This window comes from Hypanus sabinus, chromosome 18 (genome assembly GCF_030144855.1).
Source record: "Hypanus sabinus isolate sHypSab1 chromosome 18, sHypSab1.hap1, whole genome shotgun sequence".
NCBI lineage: Eukaryota > Metazoa > Chordata > Chondrichthyes > Myliobatiformes > Dasyatidae > Hypanus > Hypanus sabinus.
The window spans coordinates 61,714,087-61,731,175 of NC_082723.1; the positions used below are offsets into that span (position 1 = coordinate 61,714,087).

The window sequence follows — 17,089 nt, forward strand, 5'->3', positions numbered from 1 at the left end:
GCTGTCCTGTAAGCCTGGACCTCGGGGTCGGCAGCTTGGTCAGCTGCTGGGCTGACAGAGTCAACCCCGATGGCAGGTCATGAGAGGCAATCAATCACAGTGGTGTTTCTGCAGTGGCTGAGAAAGTGAAAAGTAGGCTACCTGAAATGGCATTTAGCGGAGTTAATAATCAGCCCAGGTTGGCTTAAGTGCTTGAAAAATGTGTAGAATGTGATAAGTGTTTGCACTTGGATGCACTGGTGACAAGTATGCCGCCAAGATAAACAAAAAGAAGCTCTAACTCTTTTATCACAGACTCTTTTAGTCACTAGAATGTCTGTGCAGCATTTTCAGCCCAAGCGGCGTCCACAGAAACCCAAATTGGCCAAATGGGGTTATAACAGCAGTTTTGGGAACATCCTCGGTGCACACAGGCACCTGGTACGGAAACACCAATGCCCTTGAACAGAAAATCCGACAAGAAATAATGGATACAGCCCAGTCCTTCACGGGTGAAGTCCTTCCCATCATTGAGCATATCTACAAGAAACACTGTTGCAGGAAAGCAGCATCCATCAGGGATACCCAGCATCCAGCTGCTGCCATCAGGAAGAAGGCACAGGAGCCTCAGGACTCCCACTACCACGTTCGGGAATAGTTACTACCCCTCAACCATCAGGCTCTTGAACCATAGGGGATCACTTCACACTCAACTTCACTTGCTCATTATTGAAATGCTTCCACAACCAATTGACTCACTGTCAAGGACTCTTCATCTCATGTTCTCAATATTTATTGCTTATTTATGTATTACTATTATTATTTTTTTTTCTTTTGTATTTGCCCACTTTGTTGTCTTTTGTTTTGCACAGTGGTTGAACACCGAAGTTGGCACAGTCTTTCATTGTTTCTGTTATTATTCTATAAATTCATTGAATATGCCCACTAGAAAATGAATCTCAGAGTTGTATATTTTTGACATAACTACCTTGATAATAAATTTACTTTGAACTTTGAACGCTGGAAGCCCCTGACCAAGCCCGCTTTAGAAAAAAATATCTTTTCAGCTAAGTGTGCTGAGAAGTCTTGTACATGTGGGATTGGGTGATGATCGGGGGTGGTGGCCTCATCGTTTTGCTAAGGGACACATGCAGAGCTGAATCCCCGGGTCTACGTGATCCTCATATAATGCCAAGCATTTGCATGATAGCAAATTCAGCCTTCATGCTGGCCAACTTTTCTGGGTCCAGCCGACGCGCACAGGAGCGGACCAGCGAGTTACTTAAGAAGTGCTCGACCACGTGCTTTGTAACTGTAGTGGCAGATGTGGTTTAGTGAGGTTTGGGAATTCGCCCAGCAGGCAAGTGAATTCACATGTGGTGGTGCACATGCGCTTGACAGGGTCAACGTGGGGAACTTACTGGGGATGCAGGGTAACGACCCAAAGTCCCTTGTAACCACAAGCTGGAAGTGCTTCAGCTCACGGGAAATCTGCACCGAGCAGAGGTCTAGCAACTTTAGCCAAGACAAAGTGCCACGTGTAGCATCATCTACTGAAGCAGATCATTACACGTCGTGTCCCTTAAGTCTGGTTCCTGCTGCCATTGGCAGCTTCCAGCGGGGGTCCGTCAACCTCTGCCTTGCAATCAATGGGTGATGCCAGCAGCACACTGACTCAAACGTCCATGTCACACAGGAAGCACCGCCCTGAAAGGGTGTCCGTAACGAACAATGGCAGCTCCATTGTTCACAGATCTCTGCCGTTCCAGTACACTAGCACTGTCGAAGCTGCATGGCGGTCGGAACTTATTGGCGTTTGTGCCGAATCACGCACGGTAAAAACGTAGACCCAGTGTTGTTTGGTTCGGAGCCACTGACAGGGCTTATTGAGAAAGGGAAACGAAGAGGAACAATACACCTCTGCCTGGCTGAGTGTAGACTATCGGCCATTTTAACAAGCTCCCTATAGTTCTTCATGGGTGTATTAGCTAGGGCTGTGAAAACCCGATCAGGAGTTTGTTGCATGAAAAGCTTTTTAAAAGTTGAACAAGGATGGTTATTTTCCAGGAGGGACAGCATGTGGTTCAGACAGACAGTCATACTTTATTGATCCAGAGGGAAATTGGGTTTCGTTACAGCCACACCAATCAAGAATAGTGAGGAAATACAGCAATATAAAACCATAGATAATTAAATAAAAATAAGTTAATCGTGCCAAGTGGAAATAAGTCCAGGACCAGCCTATTGGCTCAGGGTATCTGACACTCTGAGGAAGGAGTTGAAAAGTTTGATGGCCACAGGCAGGAATGACTTCCTATGACGCTCAGTGTTACATCTCAGTGGAATGAATCTCTGGCTGAACGTACTCCTGTGCCTAACCAGTACATTATGGAGTGGATGGGAGTCATTGTCCAAGATGGCATGCAACTTGGACAGCATCCTCTTTTCAGGCACCACCATCAGAGAGCCCAGTTTCACCCCTACAACATCACTGGCCTTACGAATGAGTTTGTTGATTCTGTTGGTGTCTGTTACCCTCAGCCTGCTGCCCCAGCACACAACAGTAAACATGATAGCACTGGCCACCACAGCCTCGTAGAACATCCTCAGCATCGTCCGGCAGATGTTAAAGGACCTCAGTCTCCTCAGGAAATAGAGACGGCTCTGACCCTTCTTGTAGACAGCCTCAGTGTTCTTTGACCAGTCCAGTTTATTGTCCATTCGTATCCCCAGGTATTTGTAATCCTCCACCATGTCCACACTGACCCCTTGGATGGAAACAGGGGTCAGCAGTGCCTTAGCCTCCTCAGGTCCACCACCAGCTCCTTAGTCTTTTTCACATTAAGCTGCAGATGATTCTGCTCGCACCATGTGACAAAGTTTCCCACCGTAGCCCTGTACTCCGCCACATCTCCCTTGCTGATGCATCCAACTATGGCAGAGTCATCAGAAAACTTCTGAAGATGGCAAGACTCTGTGCAGTAGTTGAAGTCCGAGGTGTAGATGGTGAAGAGAAAGGGAGACAGGACAGTCCCCTGTGGAGCCCCAGTGCTGCTGACCACTCTGTCTGACACACAGTGTTGCAATCACACGTACTGTGGTCTGCCAGTCAGGTAATCAATAATCCATGACACCAGGGAAACATCCACCTGCATCACTGTCAGCTTCTCACCCAGCAGAGCAGGGCGGATGGTGTTGAACGCACTGGAGAAGTCAAAAAACATGACCCTCACAGTGCTCAGTAATTCAGAAGCCCTATCGTCACCCAGGCCAGGCAAAGAAAGCAACTGTTTGGAGCATTCAGACTCAGACAGTCCAGAAGTTAGCAGAAGGTGAGTTTTCAGAGTGATATATTTACCACATGTGGGGGATCTTCTAGCAGACTCACCACCCTGGATGTAGTGGGACTACCTAGCAATGCTACAACGTAGTAAAACTTGGTATTGTCTGCAGTGATTTGCTGTAGTGTGAACTGGGATTCCGCCCGTGCAAACTACATGGTGGTGTGCTGCTCCCAGAACTCCGGCAGCTTCCGAGTGACTGCATTGGTCAACGTGTCCCCGAGTAACTCCGGAATCGTCTGCGAGTGTTGGTGTCACCAGTGCAGGTGCCCAATATTTAACTCTCTGCTGGCATCCCTGCAGTTTCTGCATGAGCCTCCCACACAGTCTGAAGGAACACCTTGTCAGGCCCTGGGAACTTCTCCACCCTAATTTGCCCGAAGACAGCAAACACCTCCTCCTCTGTAATCCATACAAGGTCCATGAGCTCGCTGCTGCTTTGCCCCACTGTGTCAGTCTCCCAAGTAGAGATGCAATAAACCCATTTCATATCTTCCCCATCTCTTTTGGCTCCACACATGGATTACTATTCTGATCTTCCAGAGGGCCAATTTTGCCCCTTGCAATCCTTCTGCTCGTAACTGTAGAAGCCCTTCTTCACCTTGTCTGCTAAAGCAACCTCTTGCCTTCTAATAGCCCTCCTGATTTCTTTCTTAAGTGTCTTTTTTTAGCATTTCTTGTAGTCGTCAAGTACCTCATTTGTCCCTACCCGCCTATACCTGCTGTGCACTTCCTTTTTTCGTAACTAGGGCCTCAATATCTCTCGAAAACCAAGGTTCCCTAAATCTGCTATCCTAGCCTTTTATTCTGACAGGCTCATACAAACTTTGTACTCTCAGAATTTCACTTTAGAAGGCTTCCCACTTACCAAGTACACCTTTGCCAAAAAACAACCTGTCCCTATTCCTGACTTGGTCTGAGGTCTTAACATTTGTCTCCACAACCACTCTTCGATCTGTTGGGGCACCCTGGTTCCCACCCTCCAGCAACTCTGGATTAACCCAACCCCCTCCCCCCATGCAGTACTAGCAATCCTTCCCAATAGGATGTTAGTCCTCTCCAGTTTAGGTGTAAACTGTTTCCTCTGTATAGGTCAAGCTTCCCTGGAAAAGAACCTGGTAATCCAAAAATTCTTGAAGAACCGAATCTGACTTGGTTGCAGGAAGGGCAGGACTGACAGCTCAGTATTCTGGGGTACTGTTGTTTTAGACATGACAGAGTGGGAGGGATTAAAAGGGGAGGGGTGGCATTACTAGTCAGGGAAAATGTCACAGCAGCACTCGATCAGGACAGACTGGAGAACTTGGGTAGTGAGGCTTTATGGATGAAACTGAGGAATACAAGAGGTATGACGATATTAATGGAGCTACGTTATAGCCCACCCAACAGTCCACGGGATTTAGAGGATCAAATTTGGAGGGAGATTGCAGATTGTTGTAACACCAACTCCTTAGCCATGTGTTAAACTGTATGATCTTCCTACTTCTGGCCCCACTAGCTTGTGGTTCAAGTAGCAAACCATGGAGGTCCTGTCTTTTAACAGCACCTAACTCCCTGAACTCACCTTGCAGAACTTTGACCCTCTTCCTCCCTATGTCGCAAACACGAGGAAATCTGCAGATGCTGGAAATTCAAGCAACACGCACAAAAAGCAGCATCTATAGGAAGGAGTACAGTCGACGTTTTGGGCCGAGACCCTTCGTCAGGACTAACTGAAAGAAAAGATAGTAAGAGATTTGAAAGTGGGATGAAGTGGGAGGGATGAAGCTAAGAGCTGGGAAGTTGATTGGCAAAAGGGACACAGAGCTGGAAAAGGGGGAGGATTATGGGGCGGGAGGCCTACCCCTCCTGTCTTTTATCATTTTGGATCTCCCCCTCCCCCTCCCACTTTCTTTTTTTTTTGATTTTTTAATGCATTTTCTACATCACTACAGATTTAAAAAACCAAACCAAAATGAAGAAAATTAATACAGTGCAAAAATAAACATGCAATAATAGTATAATACAAAAAAGATAATTGAGAAAGCACCCAAATTGAAGTCATGTAAGGTTAGTATCCTCCCCAAGCCCCGCAACAAAAAAAAACTCCAGACCAACCACAACACAATATAGAGAATATAAATCAGGACATTCAAACCCCCAAAACTGTAAATACACTTGAAAACAGAAGATAATAATGCCTACTACCAAAAAAAAAGAGCTGAAAGCAAGGGACCAAAGAAAAAAACCTTAATTAAGAGGAAGGTTACGAAAGTACTCAATAAAAGGTCCCCAGACATTATGGAACTTTATATCCGAATTAAAAACTGAATAGTGAATTTTTTCAAGGTCTAAGCAGGACATAATATCATTAAGCCATTGAGCATGCATGGGCGGGGCAACCTCTCTCCATCTAAGGAGGATTAAACGTCTAGCCAGGAGAGAGGCAAAAGATAATATTCGACACTTAGTCGAACTCAGACATATACCTGTCTCACCCCCCTCCCACTTTCAAATCTCTTACTATCTCTTCTTTCAGTTAATCCTGACGAAGGGCCTCGGCCTGAAATGGCGACTGTACTTCTTCCTATAGATGCTGCCTGGCCTGCTGCGTTCCACCAGCATTTTGCGTGTGTTCTTACCTATGTTGTCAGTAACTACGTGAACCGCGACCTCTGGCTGCTCACCCACCCGCTTAAGAATGCTGAGGTCTCGATATAAGACGTCCCGGACCCTGGCACATGGGAGACAACGTACAATCCTGGAATCTCGTTCTCGTCCACAGAACCTCCTTTCTGTTCCCCTAACTGACGAATTTCCTACCACCACAGCTCGCCTCTTCTCCTCCCCTTCCCTTCTGAGCGACAGAGCTGGACTCAATGTCAGGGGCCTGACCGCTGCCAGTTTCCTCTGCTTGGTCACTGCCCCACCCTACAGCTTCAAAAAGTGGTATCTGAATAGGATGCAGCGGAGATTTGCCAGGATGCTGCCTGGTCTAGAGAATATGTCTTATGAAGAAAGGTTGAGCAAGCTAGGGCTTTTCTCTTTGGAGTGACGGCGTATGAGAGGCGACTTGATGGGGGTGTATACGATTATGAGAGGCACAGGTCAGCATCTTTTCCCAGGGCACTGCAACGGCCAATATCAGGGCACATCCAGGTAAGGTGGGTCAAGGAAATTTTAGATTTGAAAGATCGTTTTTTCACTCAGAGTGGTAGGTGCCTGGAATACAATCCTGGGGTTGGTGGAAGAGAATAATGTCGGTCAGGGTTGACCATGGATATTGAGTCCTAGCTGTCTAACTATGCAGGCCTGGGCAGTAGGATATGGAGAGCAAGCTGTCGCCCACAGAGCAACCTCCCTCTCCCCACGCAATTGATGAACCTAAAGGAATGGCAGAAACCAATACAGTTAGTACCAGCAGCATCGCAGGAGTTGTCAGTCATCATTGAACTCAATGTAGGTCTGCTTTAGGGACTCCAGCTCCAGATTCCTCCCTCAGGATTTACTCCTGAAGCCTTCCCCATGAGTGGGTATAGCCACAAGAGAGTGGAGGTTTGAGATCAGATTTTTCCTTCTCCTAGATGAGCTGCCAACCATGGCTGACAAGCCCCATCTCCCCAAGAATAATACACTAAGGGTATTTAAAATACTCTGAGGTAGGCCCTTGGATGTAAGAGGGTCATGAACTGTGTAGGAGGGAAGGGTTAGATTGATGGAGGAGTAGATATATATTGGTAAGCACTAGATGTTCTAAGTTCTATATGTGGAAGAACTGCCAGACATAAGTGCCCTGATGCCAACAATTACACAGACAGAACTGAGGAGGGGTTGGTAACCAGCCTTTCAATGTTGATCTTTGTACAGGTAAGTACTTACTCACGTGCACCAGCCCTGAATGTTGGGCACAAATGGTCGAATCACATGGAGGTTATTGACCTCATCAGCATACGTGGACGAATTGCTACCTGGTATGTTTAGGACGATTGGGTATTGGGCACCTGTTGGATTTTCTCAGCATCACATTGAGTACCAAGGCAAACAAACAATGAAGCTTTGCATGTGACCTCCAAGAAACAACTAAAATAAATAGCAATCTGCTAAACTCTGCCTTGCATAATCATCACAATCTAAAATAAAGTGTGAATTTTTCAGTATGTAATGGTAAAACCCATTGTACTGGATGTAATTTTCATCCACACAGTCTGGATTTGGATATACCACAGGAAATATCAATATATGAAATAATCGTCATGATTTGGCCATTTGACTAAGCCTGAAGTGACTGGATATGTAACTTGATTACTGGCTTGTTTCAATGCAGCCATTCCTCTTTCTCCAGATGCAACACGGTGAATCTGCAGATGCTGGAAATAAATAAAAACACAAAAGGCTGGCAGAACTCAGCAGGCCAGACAGCATCTATGAGAGGAGGAAGTGACGACGTTTGGGGCCGAAACCCTTCATCAGGAGTGAAGAGCCTCCTCCCATAGATGCTGTCTGGCCTGCTGAGTTCTGCCAGCATTTTGAGTGTCTCTTTCTCCAGATGTCACTTTGAGGGCGAGAAGCAGATGAACAATCCATTTGGGGATAATACGGGCAACAAGCAATTCAGTCTGTGTTCTGCCTTGTGGAACATATCCAATCAGCTTTAAAAGGCAGGTGACAAGAACGTAAAACACAAAAAATAATAACTGGTAAATTGCAGAATCTCTCGAACCATTTCAGCAGACAAACTAAAGCATACACTTATCACTTTTCCATTCAAACTTCAGTTGTTAAAGGTGAGATTTAAGCAATTGAACTATGAATTAAAATGTGTACAATTAGGTAGTTAAATATAAACCAGCAGGTAGTTATTTTACTTTAACTAGTAACTTAAAAAAGTATGATTGATGATGAGCGGAGGGAGCAATATTACGTTTTAAATGACTTATTGCACTTTTTCACCATTTTAAATTCACAATAACAGAATGATATGGCATGTTTAATGTATGAATCTTTTACATGAAAAATTAAATGAATATAAATCCTCCTTCAGACCAGACATAATGGCAATTCCTCAAAATAAATGTGTAACAGTCAAGCATTTAGTCAACATACTTGGAATTCCAGATACGAGTTTCAATGGTCGTAGTACTCGCACGGCCCTCAAGGTTCGCAGATCAAAATCCGTCCCAACAGTGGCTAAAATTCTGTACAAAATAACAATCACAGTATTAACTTCCTTGTAAAAAGTCCGGCTTCAGTTACACCAACAAATATGTCCAAATTAGTTAAAGTTGGGTGCAGATTTTTATCCCCCCACCCCGCACACAGTATTTGTAAAGCAACACGCACAAAATGCAGGAGGAACTCAATAGGCTAGTCAGCTTCTATGGAAAAACGTACAGTCGACGTTTCCAGCCAAGACCTTTCGGCAGAACTGTCCTTCCGAAGGGTCTCGGCCTGAAACATTGACTGTACTTTTTTCCATAGATGCTGCCTGGCCTGCTGAGTTCCTCCAGCTTTTTGTGCGTGTTGCTTGGATTTCCAGCGACTGCATGTAACCCAGGTTAATGAATCCCACAGATGAGTTAGAAAGCTCCAACCGCGGAAGTTTACCGAATTTTTTTTTTTGAAAAAGGAGAATTTGAAAAAATCAGTATGCGAGGGCAGGGCGCAGCTGACACAGGATGGACATGGAGAGAAACGCAGCAACGATTAGAAGCTGAAGACATGAACTGTTAAGAGTGGAATTAGTAGTAAGTATCTTTACCTTGAAAATCTCAGGGTTAAGCCCCTGGAGGAGAGACAATAGCGATAAAAGATTTATTGAAGCTAATAACTCATCAGTTAATAACTCATCAGGAGTGATTGATAAGTTTGTGGCCTAAGGTAGAAGGAGATGAGTTATTAACTTCAAGCTTTCTGCATAACCACTCAAAGAATTGAATTGCACATGCATGTAATGAGAGCTGTATAACTCATCTCCTTCTACCTTAGGCCACAAACTTATCAATCGCCCTGCTGTGGACACTTTCCGGTCCAAGATCTGGATGCTCCACGACCGCTGGACTAAGTGTGTAAATGTAGGAGGGGACTGTGTTGAAAAATAAATGTGCTAGGTTTTCTAAAATTGACTCCTTCTACCTTAGGCCATGAACTTATCAATCACCCCTCGTATTTCATTCCAATGAACCAAGAAACAAGATGGTGAGCCACCCAAGATGAAGAACCGGCACGGAACGAAATAACGATGCAGAGGATTTAATACAGTTGGATGTATATGTTTATTTTTATTCGAAGAATCCGAATTTGATTTTCTGCAAGAACGGATTATTTTTGCAAAGACGTTGATAGGTTACTCAAAGAAATTTACTTTGTTTCAGAGTTGTGATGTTGGAGAATTGTCATGAAAGGAGTTAAACTGTGTATATATAATTTTTGAATTTGAATTTAAACTTGTAGATGTACTGCCTAGAACTGAAACTGAAGTCAACTACAATACTTGAAAATAGGAATTATATTTGGTTTTCTAACTAACTTGGGGTAAGTAAAATGGAAAGTTTAGCCTGCAAACTTTTAAATAGAGAATAACACTAGATCTAATTAGTTAGAGAAATTGGAGTAACAAAGGTTATTCTAATGAATATCACTGATTCTAACTAAGCAGGAATTTGGCTGTTGTTGCTATCTGGGATTTGGAACTTAAGCACAATGTTTGAATTTTGAATTGTTCTTGCTCATGTAAATATTTTGCACATATTGCTTTTTCTAATAAACAAAACTTTATTTCCAAAAGTGTGTGGTTTCTATTCACTGCCTCCTTCCGATACCTAGAACCTTCTGATGGCCTGCTAGTACCTGGTGTAATTTGGTTTTCTCAAAAGAGTGGGGACTAGTCATGCACGATAAGGCCGGGTGCCACACAGGTATTACATGCAGATTTTCTCTTCTTCAGTATTTGTAATGAACAGCCCTCATAAACTGCGCCCTGATCTTCAGTGAATTGTGAGCTTGTTGCTTACACTGACAGGCATCGTTTTGTGCAATGAGATATACCTCACACTTTAATTACAAGGGCTTCGACAGGACACAGAGAGGGAGAGAAGGAATGTAGCACAGAAGCCACCTTCAGGGGCACCATTCGTAAAGGTTGACTAGCAGACAAAGGAGTTCTGTTTCTTTGCGGGCATTCCTCACTAACCTGGCAAGTTTTTGTGAGGTCACTGCTGACCAAACTAGTATAAAGTCAGCTGGTCGTACTAAGTGTTCTGCCTCTGAAGGTGCTATTTGTTCTGCATGCAGTTGTTTTGTACAAACATCACTTCCTGATCATGAGCTTTTTTTGCATCATTTCCTGCAGGGGTGAAACCCCGCCGGTTTCCTTGGCTGCATAGGTCGAGGGGAAAACATCTCCAGTCCCGCCAAACTCATGAGACAGACAACTCTCCCGCCCTAAACCCCAGTTTGTGTGGATGCTGTGTCATTTGCTGCCCTGTTACAAATTAATGCCACGAAATAACAGACAGCATATGTTTAACAGAATTATATTTATGAATCTTAACTAAAGAGTCAGTAAAGAAAAAAAAAACAAAAAGAAAAGGGCCCACTTTAATCTGCACACATGCACTGGGCCCTTGGTCAGAGTGAAAGCCCACACCACCTTCCAAACGTCACTCGCAATCCATCTCAAACACACCTGTCTCTCACCAGGGTGTACCCTATAATCGGTTCTCCCCTGTGTCTTCTCTCTTCATCGTCCACCAAACAAAACCTGAAGACCAACCTTATTGTCCCTCACCAAGAAAACCTCCCCCACCCCACCGATTGGATGGCACACATTCCACATCATCCCTTCTCTTCAACAATAACCCAAACAGGCTGAAAGCAGAACAGACTGCCCTTACAGAGCTACCAAATGAAATACCTACAGCATAACAGTGAAGATGTGAACCAGGGCGTTACATGGGTTGATTTAGATTTTGACTTGGAGCAAACATATCCATTTCCATCCATTCTTCATTTGCCCTCAGAACAGCAATATCTGTGAGTCTTAAGCTTTCTTAATATTGGTAATATTTAGTAGATGTACTTTGAAGGAAGTACTATTTTTATCATCCATCGCTAATAACCTGTCATGCCACAAGTTCACTCCAGTCCACTGCATAGCTATAGGATGTTGTATGTGTGTATTATCTCATTTAATGCTGGCTGTGAGAATAGTCAACAATAGTACATTTAGGCACGTGACGATTCTGTATTGAATCTAACACGTGTCTTACTTAATTTTCTGCAGCTTCACAAAGTTTTCTCATTAAAAATCCTGCAGAAAGTTTCCGGCTTGGATGATTTTAGAGGTGTTTAACCTCCTGGCTAGCTTTGTATCACAACACACCACAAGGGCAGTAGACTGAGGATGGACCTGGTCATCACCAGCTTTGTGATATATACGCTCCATGAAATGGCTGCAGTTTACTCCATATTTCAAATATTTTCCCAATGACTTCACCTGTACAGTAAGTAAAACAGGTTTACTGGAGATGACTTTGAGCTCCTCGTGAAGATAATCTCTGTCCTTTCCATTATTCAGGTGGGTTCAGATCCACATCCTAGGGACAACTTCTAACAACTTCACAAATCTAAACATCCCTAGATTCCGTTCAACTTGCAGCACAGAGTTGATAAAGTTTGAGGTTCTCGTCTTCTATATCCCATTGATTGATAATGCCAGTGACCAACATTACCATAGAGAACATTCTCCAGATGGTCCGCAGACTGTTTCTTTCACTTATTTTATGTCTTCTTTTTCTCTTAAATGTGACTCTGGTACTGTTGGAGCCTGTGATCTACAGTTTAATGGCATGTCTTCAGGCTGACTGAGTGATCTGGCGCTTTGCTGTCTCCGAGAAGGTCTGGGAGGGGAGCAGCCTTGAGGCCAAGAAGTTTAGAGACCAGGTGTGAGCCCATGATCGACTCCTTTTCTCGCCAAACTTGTCGATCAAAGGAAGATTGAAGCATCGAGGCAAGCGAGTGTTCAGTGCCTTCTTCCACCTTCTCCCTCAAAGCTGCCAGAGGATGGATCTGTATATGATTTTTTCTCTCTCTCTCTCTCTCTCTCTCTCTCTCTCTCACACACACACACACCCCCAACTCCCCAGGGAAAGTCCCTGCACCTTCTCCCTCAAAGCTGCCGGAGGATGGATCTGTATGTAATGCTCTCTCTCTCTCTCTCTCTCTCTCTCTCTCTCTCGCTCTCTCTCTCTCTCTCTCTCTCACACCCACTGATCCCCAGGGAAGGTCCCTGCGCCCTCTCCCTCACTGCTGCCAGAGGATGGATCTGTATATGATGCGTGCTCTCTCTCTCACACCCACTGATCCCCAGGGAAGGTCCCTGCGCCCCCTCCCTCACTGCTGCCAGAGGATAGATCTGTATATGATGCGCGCTCTCTCTCTCACACCCACTGATCCCCAGGGAAGGTCCCTGCGCCCTCTCCCTCACTGCTGCCAGAGGATGGATCTGTATATGATGCGTGCTCTCTCTCTCACACCCACTGATCCCCAGGGAAGGTCCCTGCGCCCTCTCCCTCAATGCTGTCGGAGGATGGTACCAAAGTTCTGGGTCTGTGGTTTGTGGGTTGGACTAATGAACATTGAGCTGAACTGAGCTGGACTCTTTCGATTTTTTGTTTTACTTTCGGTGTTTTCACTCTTGTTGCCATTTGCACAATTTGGTTTTTTTTTGCACATGGTGGTTTGGTGTTCTTGTTCCCATTGGAGTGATTTGTTTTTTGTGGCAGGGGACTGATGTTTTTCTTTGGACGGGTTCCATGGTTTTCTTTGTTTTGTGACTGTCTGTGGAGAAGACGATTAAACAGGGTTGTATTCTGCATATATGTACTTTGATAAAAGTGTAATTTGAATCCCTTGATCTTTGATCTGCCTGTTGCTAGACATGATTTGCAAAGATATAGGGCAGGACAGGTGCACAGTTAGCAACACTGCTGCCTCTCAGCTCTAGTGTCCCAGGTTCAATCCTCACCTCTGGCGCTGTGTAGAGTCTGCACGTTTCACCACCCTCCCAAAACCCCCACCCCAGTGCTCCAGTTTCCCTCCACACTTCAAGCTGTAGGTTAATTGGCAGGTGCAAATAGCCAACAACTCTTTTTTTTTGTAAATTGTATGTTTACAACAAAGGTGTAAGTATGCAGATGGATAGTGGTGGAATCTGGGGAGGGTGAAATTGGATTGGACCAATGGGTATTTGGTGATCAGTGTAGATTCAGTGGGTAAAACAGCCAGTTTCTGTGCAATTGACTCCATGACTTCTATAATATTTGGAACTACACTAAAATATCTGATTTTCAATCAGTTCATACAAATTACCATAACCTTTACATAAGATAAATGAAATGTATACAAAAGACTCAAATTAGAACAATCTATCAGCCAAAGGCACCACTCTGGTTTAAAGGATGACTATCTCTCTTGCCTATAAAATATCTCACAATATATACACAATATCTCACTTGTGTATTTTTATCAAGTAAGGGATCAATATCTCTCTTGTGCTTTGTGTTATTGGGAAATTGTAAAACACAGAACTATCCTCCAATTAGAGTAACGCTGTTTGTCCAAATGAAAAGATCTAGGTTTTCCACGATGCTCTGCAAATCCCAGATGAGCTGCCAGTGACCGACAGTTCCAATGGGAATAGCCAGCACTCAACTCTCCAGAGGCGTGACCCATCCTTGAGTGTCTCTCCTGCGGCTGACCGATGCTGATGGACCTGTCACTGCGCTTGGCTCCATCAACAAGATCTGACAAAGGATCAGAATCCCAATTCATTTTAACAGCGATTCACAAATTGGAGATTAGGAATAAGAATGAGAAGTCTTTTTAAAATTAACTTTACTATGTTTTGATGTTATTCCAACACAGATGAGCATTCAGCCTGTCATGTCAATCAAGTTCATTCCAGTTTAATTATCGTTCAAACATACTGTACATGAATATAGCCAAATGAAGCAGTTTTCCTCTGTGGCTAAGGTGTAAAGCACACACAAAATGCTGGAGGAGCTCAGCAGGCCAGGCTGCATCTATGGCAAAGAGTACAGTCGAAGGGTTTCAGCCCGAAATATCAACTGTACTATTTTCCATAGATGCTGCCTGGCCTGCTGAGTTCCTTCAGCATTTTGTGTGTGTTGCTCGGATTTCCAGCATCTGCAGATTTTCTTTTGGTTGTGTAAAGCACATTACCAACAGCATACTGCACAGTGCACATAATACAACTAGCACATCTGGCACATGTGGATATGATTTCAGAAAAAACAGTCACAAAGCAAAAAAAACAAAAAAAAAATGTAGCCCAGTTTTGGGAGTGACATGACTATAGAATTGATAGCAAGTTGTCCTGGTCCAGACTGCTCTTCCACTGAGTGAACATCAGAGGGCAGCACTGAGCAAACACTGGAGAGCAGCACCCACAGGAGTGGCTAGGCCCCAAGCCAATTAAGGATCCCAGCCTGCCCCATAAAGACATTGCCACACCTCCTCAGCGTCTCCTCCCCTGGTCAGCTGCCATGGGTAAACCCTCAGCTCAGACCTAGTCCTCGACACAACCGTGACAATGCAGCTCCCCCACTGTCAGTCTTGCCTATGAACCAGTGTACTGGACTTAATGAGTATTCTACAGTACCAATGTCCAAGAAATCATCACTCACTCCTCTTTTTAGACCACACACCAGCCAAAGATGCACGACAAGTTCAGGCGATGGCACAATAACAGTATGCAATAAGTCCAGCTTCATCACTATTGAGCAACTTACTGATGGGACATTCCTGCAATAATTGAAGCTTTTAGCATCCAGCAGTGACTTGCGATCATAAAAAAGACATACAAGACATAGCAGCTTGTTCATCACCTACCCCTGATTAAGTCAAAGCATCCAATTCACTCACACGTGTCCATTTAAATTCCTTTGATTCTTCTGCCAATTACTGACTCTCGCAGCTAAAAGCTCCCTTTGAAATCTAGCTAGCAAACAGAGCATCCAGGGAGAACATGCAAACTCCACACAGACAGCATCAAAGGTCAAGATGGAGCCAGATTCCTCGGATGGCAGGACTAATGGCTACACCACTGTGCCAATTATTACTTCTTAGTGTTTTAGGTAAGTATATTATTTTAAATTTAATGTGCCTTTTGAATTAATAAAACTATTTTAGCTTCTATCTGTAACCTATTTATTCAAGCCTGGAAGTTTTTGAAGAAGCACTGTACCCACGGCAGTCTGGACTCCTGTCCAATGGCGCTCAGGTGATCTGGAGAGGGCAGGGCTCCGTGAAATGCTAGCAATGGCATCCATTATGCTAGGCAGCAGTGTTTTTCGCAAACCTCTTACTTCCTCAGAAATGTTTGTGGTTATGGTAGACCACTTGAAGCTGAAGCCAAATATAATTTCAGGCTACTTGTATCACGTAGGAGTTTAGAGAAACGAGAAATCAACTTTTATTGACTAGAATGCACCTAATTGTATAACGATGCTGACTCTTTGCAATAGTTCAACTAAGCTAAAAATGTTTTGTTGATGATTTCCATTTGTACTCTGTGTCTGAGGCTTCTTGCTTTAAATGTCCAACGATAATCAGCCAGCATTGATGGATTCCAGTTGCCCTGATACTGTTTCTCCATGACCACAATGTCCTGGTGAAACCTTTCACCGTGCTTGTCACCGACAGCACCAAGATTTGCGGGGAAGAAGTATAAATGTAATTGCAGAAAATGAATCTTTAGTGACATGTTACATTTCATGGTTTTGTATGCTTGAAGCATGTTATTAACCAGCTGCATGTAGTTTGGTGCTCTGTAGTTGTCAAGAAAGTTTTCAACAGCATCCTTGAATGCCTTCCATACAATTTTCTCCAGTCCAATTAGAAGTTCTTCAAAACCACCTGCCTTTGATGACCTGTTTGATTTCTGGGCTGACAAAAAATGTCTTCCTTAATTTTGGCATCAGTTATTCTGGGAAATATCTGCCTCAAATATCAAAATCCTTCACGGAAATTTTTGTCCCTGCTGACGGCAGATTCCATTCTTGCAGTCCCGAACCCAGTAAATCTGCTGTTGCCTTTGACAAACCCAAGTCTCTGGCCAGGTCATTTAAGTCCGATTGAGTTCTCAGGTGAGGCTCACCCGGCATAAAGGGTTCAAATCTGTATCAGTATCAGGGTCATTTTCCATTCCTGGCTTGTGCATCCTGGCATCTTCGTCTGCCTCCTCTAGACTCCACGTGTCTGGTGGCTTCGGTACATGGAAGACTATTGTCATGTAGCCCAGGTCTCACAGCTGAAGGGAGATTAGGATTTCTTGATTTTAACAGAGAAACCAGACACACTGGTCAGATCGAAGTAACATTCTGTCACATGATCTTTCTGCACGTGCCATATCACTGAGGCAGCAAACGATATTGATTTATGAGTACCTCTGTACCTCTAAGATTGACAACACATATTGTGGACAAATGTGAGGAGCCCAGGTGTTGTCTTGGTCACCAAAGTAGAGCGCATAGGCTTTCTTGATAAGAGGAGTCATGCTCTGTCTTTGAGATTTAAGCGTATACTCGACACAAATATAACAGAAAGTATCGTGGCTGTTGCAACATTGGTGAGACATTTTGTTATCACAAGTACTCCTGAAAATACAATTACATTATTGTAAACAGTACACACAATATACTATGCACAATAATGTGATCACAAACCAATCTACATGTAAATGCAATGCATAGAACAGCGTGTACATGATG

General features: G+C 44.0%; 1 protein-coding gene across 1 annotated transcript in view; it reads right to left on the reverse strand.

Annotated features, from left to right (window-relative positions):
- LOC132407260 (probable voltage-dependent N-type calcium channel subunit alpha-1B) overlaps nucleotides 1–8,756 on the reverse strand; it is a 547,279-nt gene extending 538,523 nt beyond the window's left edge. Inside the window, exons 1-2 of the mRNA XM_059993521.1 lie at nucleotides 8,691–8,756; nucleotides 8,403–8,526 (exon numbers count right to left, since the gene is read on the reverse strand). Coding sequence (XP_059849504.1) covers nucleotides 8,403–8,526; nucleotides 8,691–8,756 — 190 coding nt within the window. The remainder of the gene's footprint in view (nucleotides 1–8,402; nucleotides 8,527–8,690) is intronic.
- Between the last annotated feature and the right edge of the window lie 8,333 nt (nucleotides 8,757–17,089).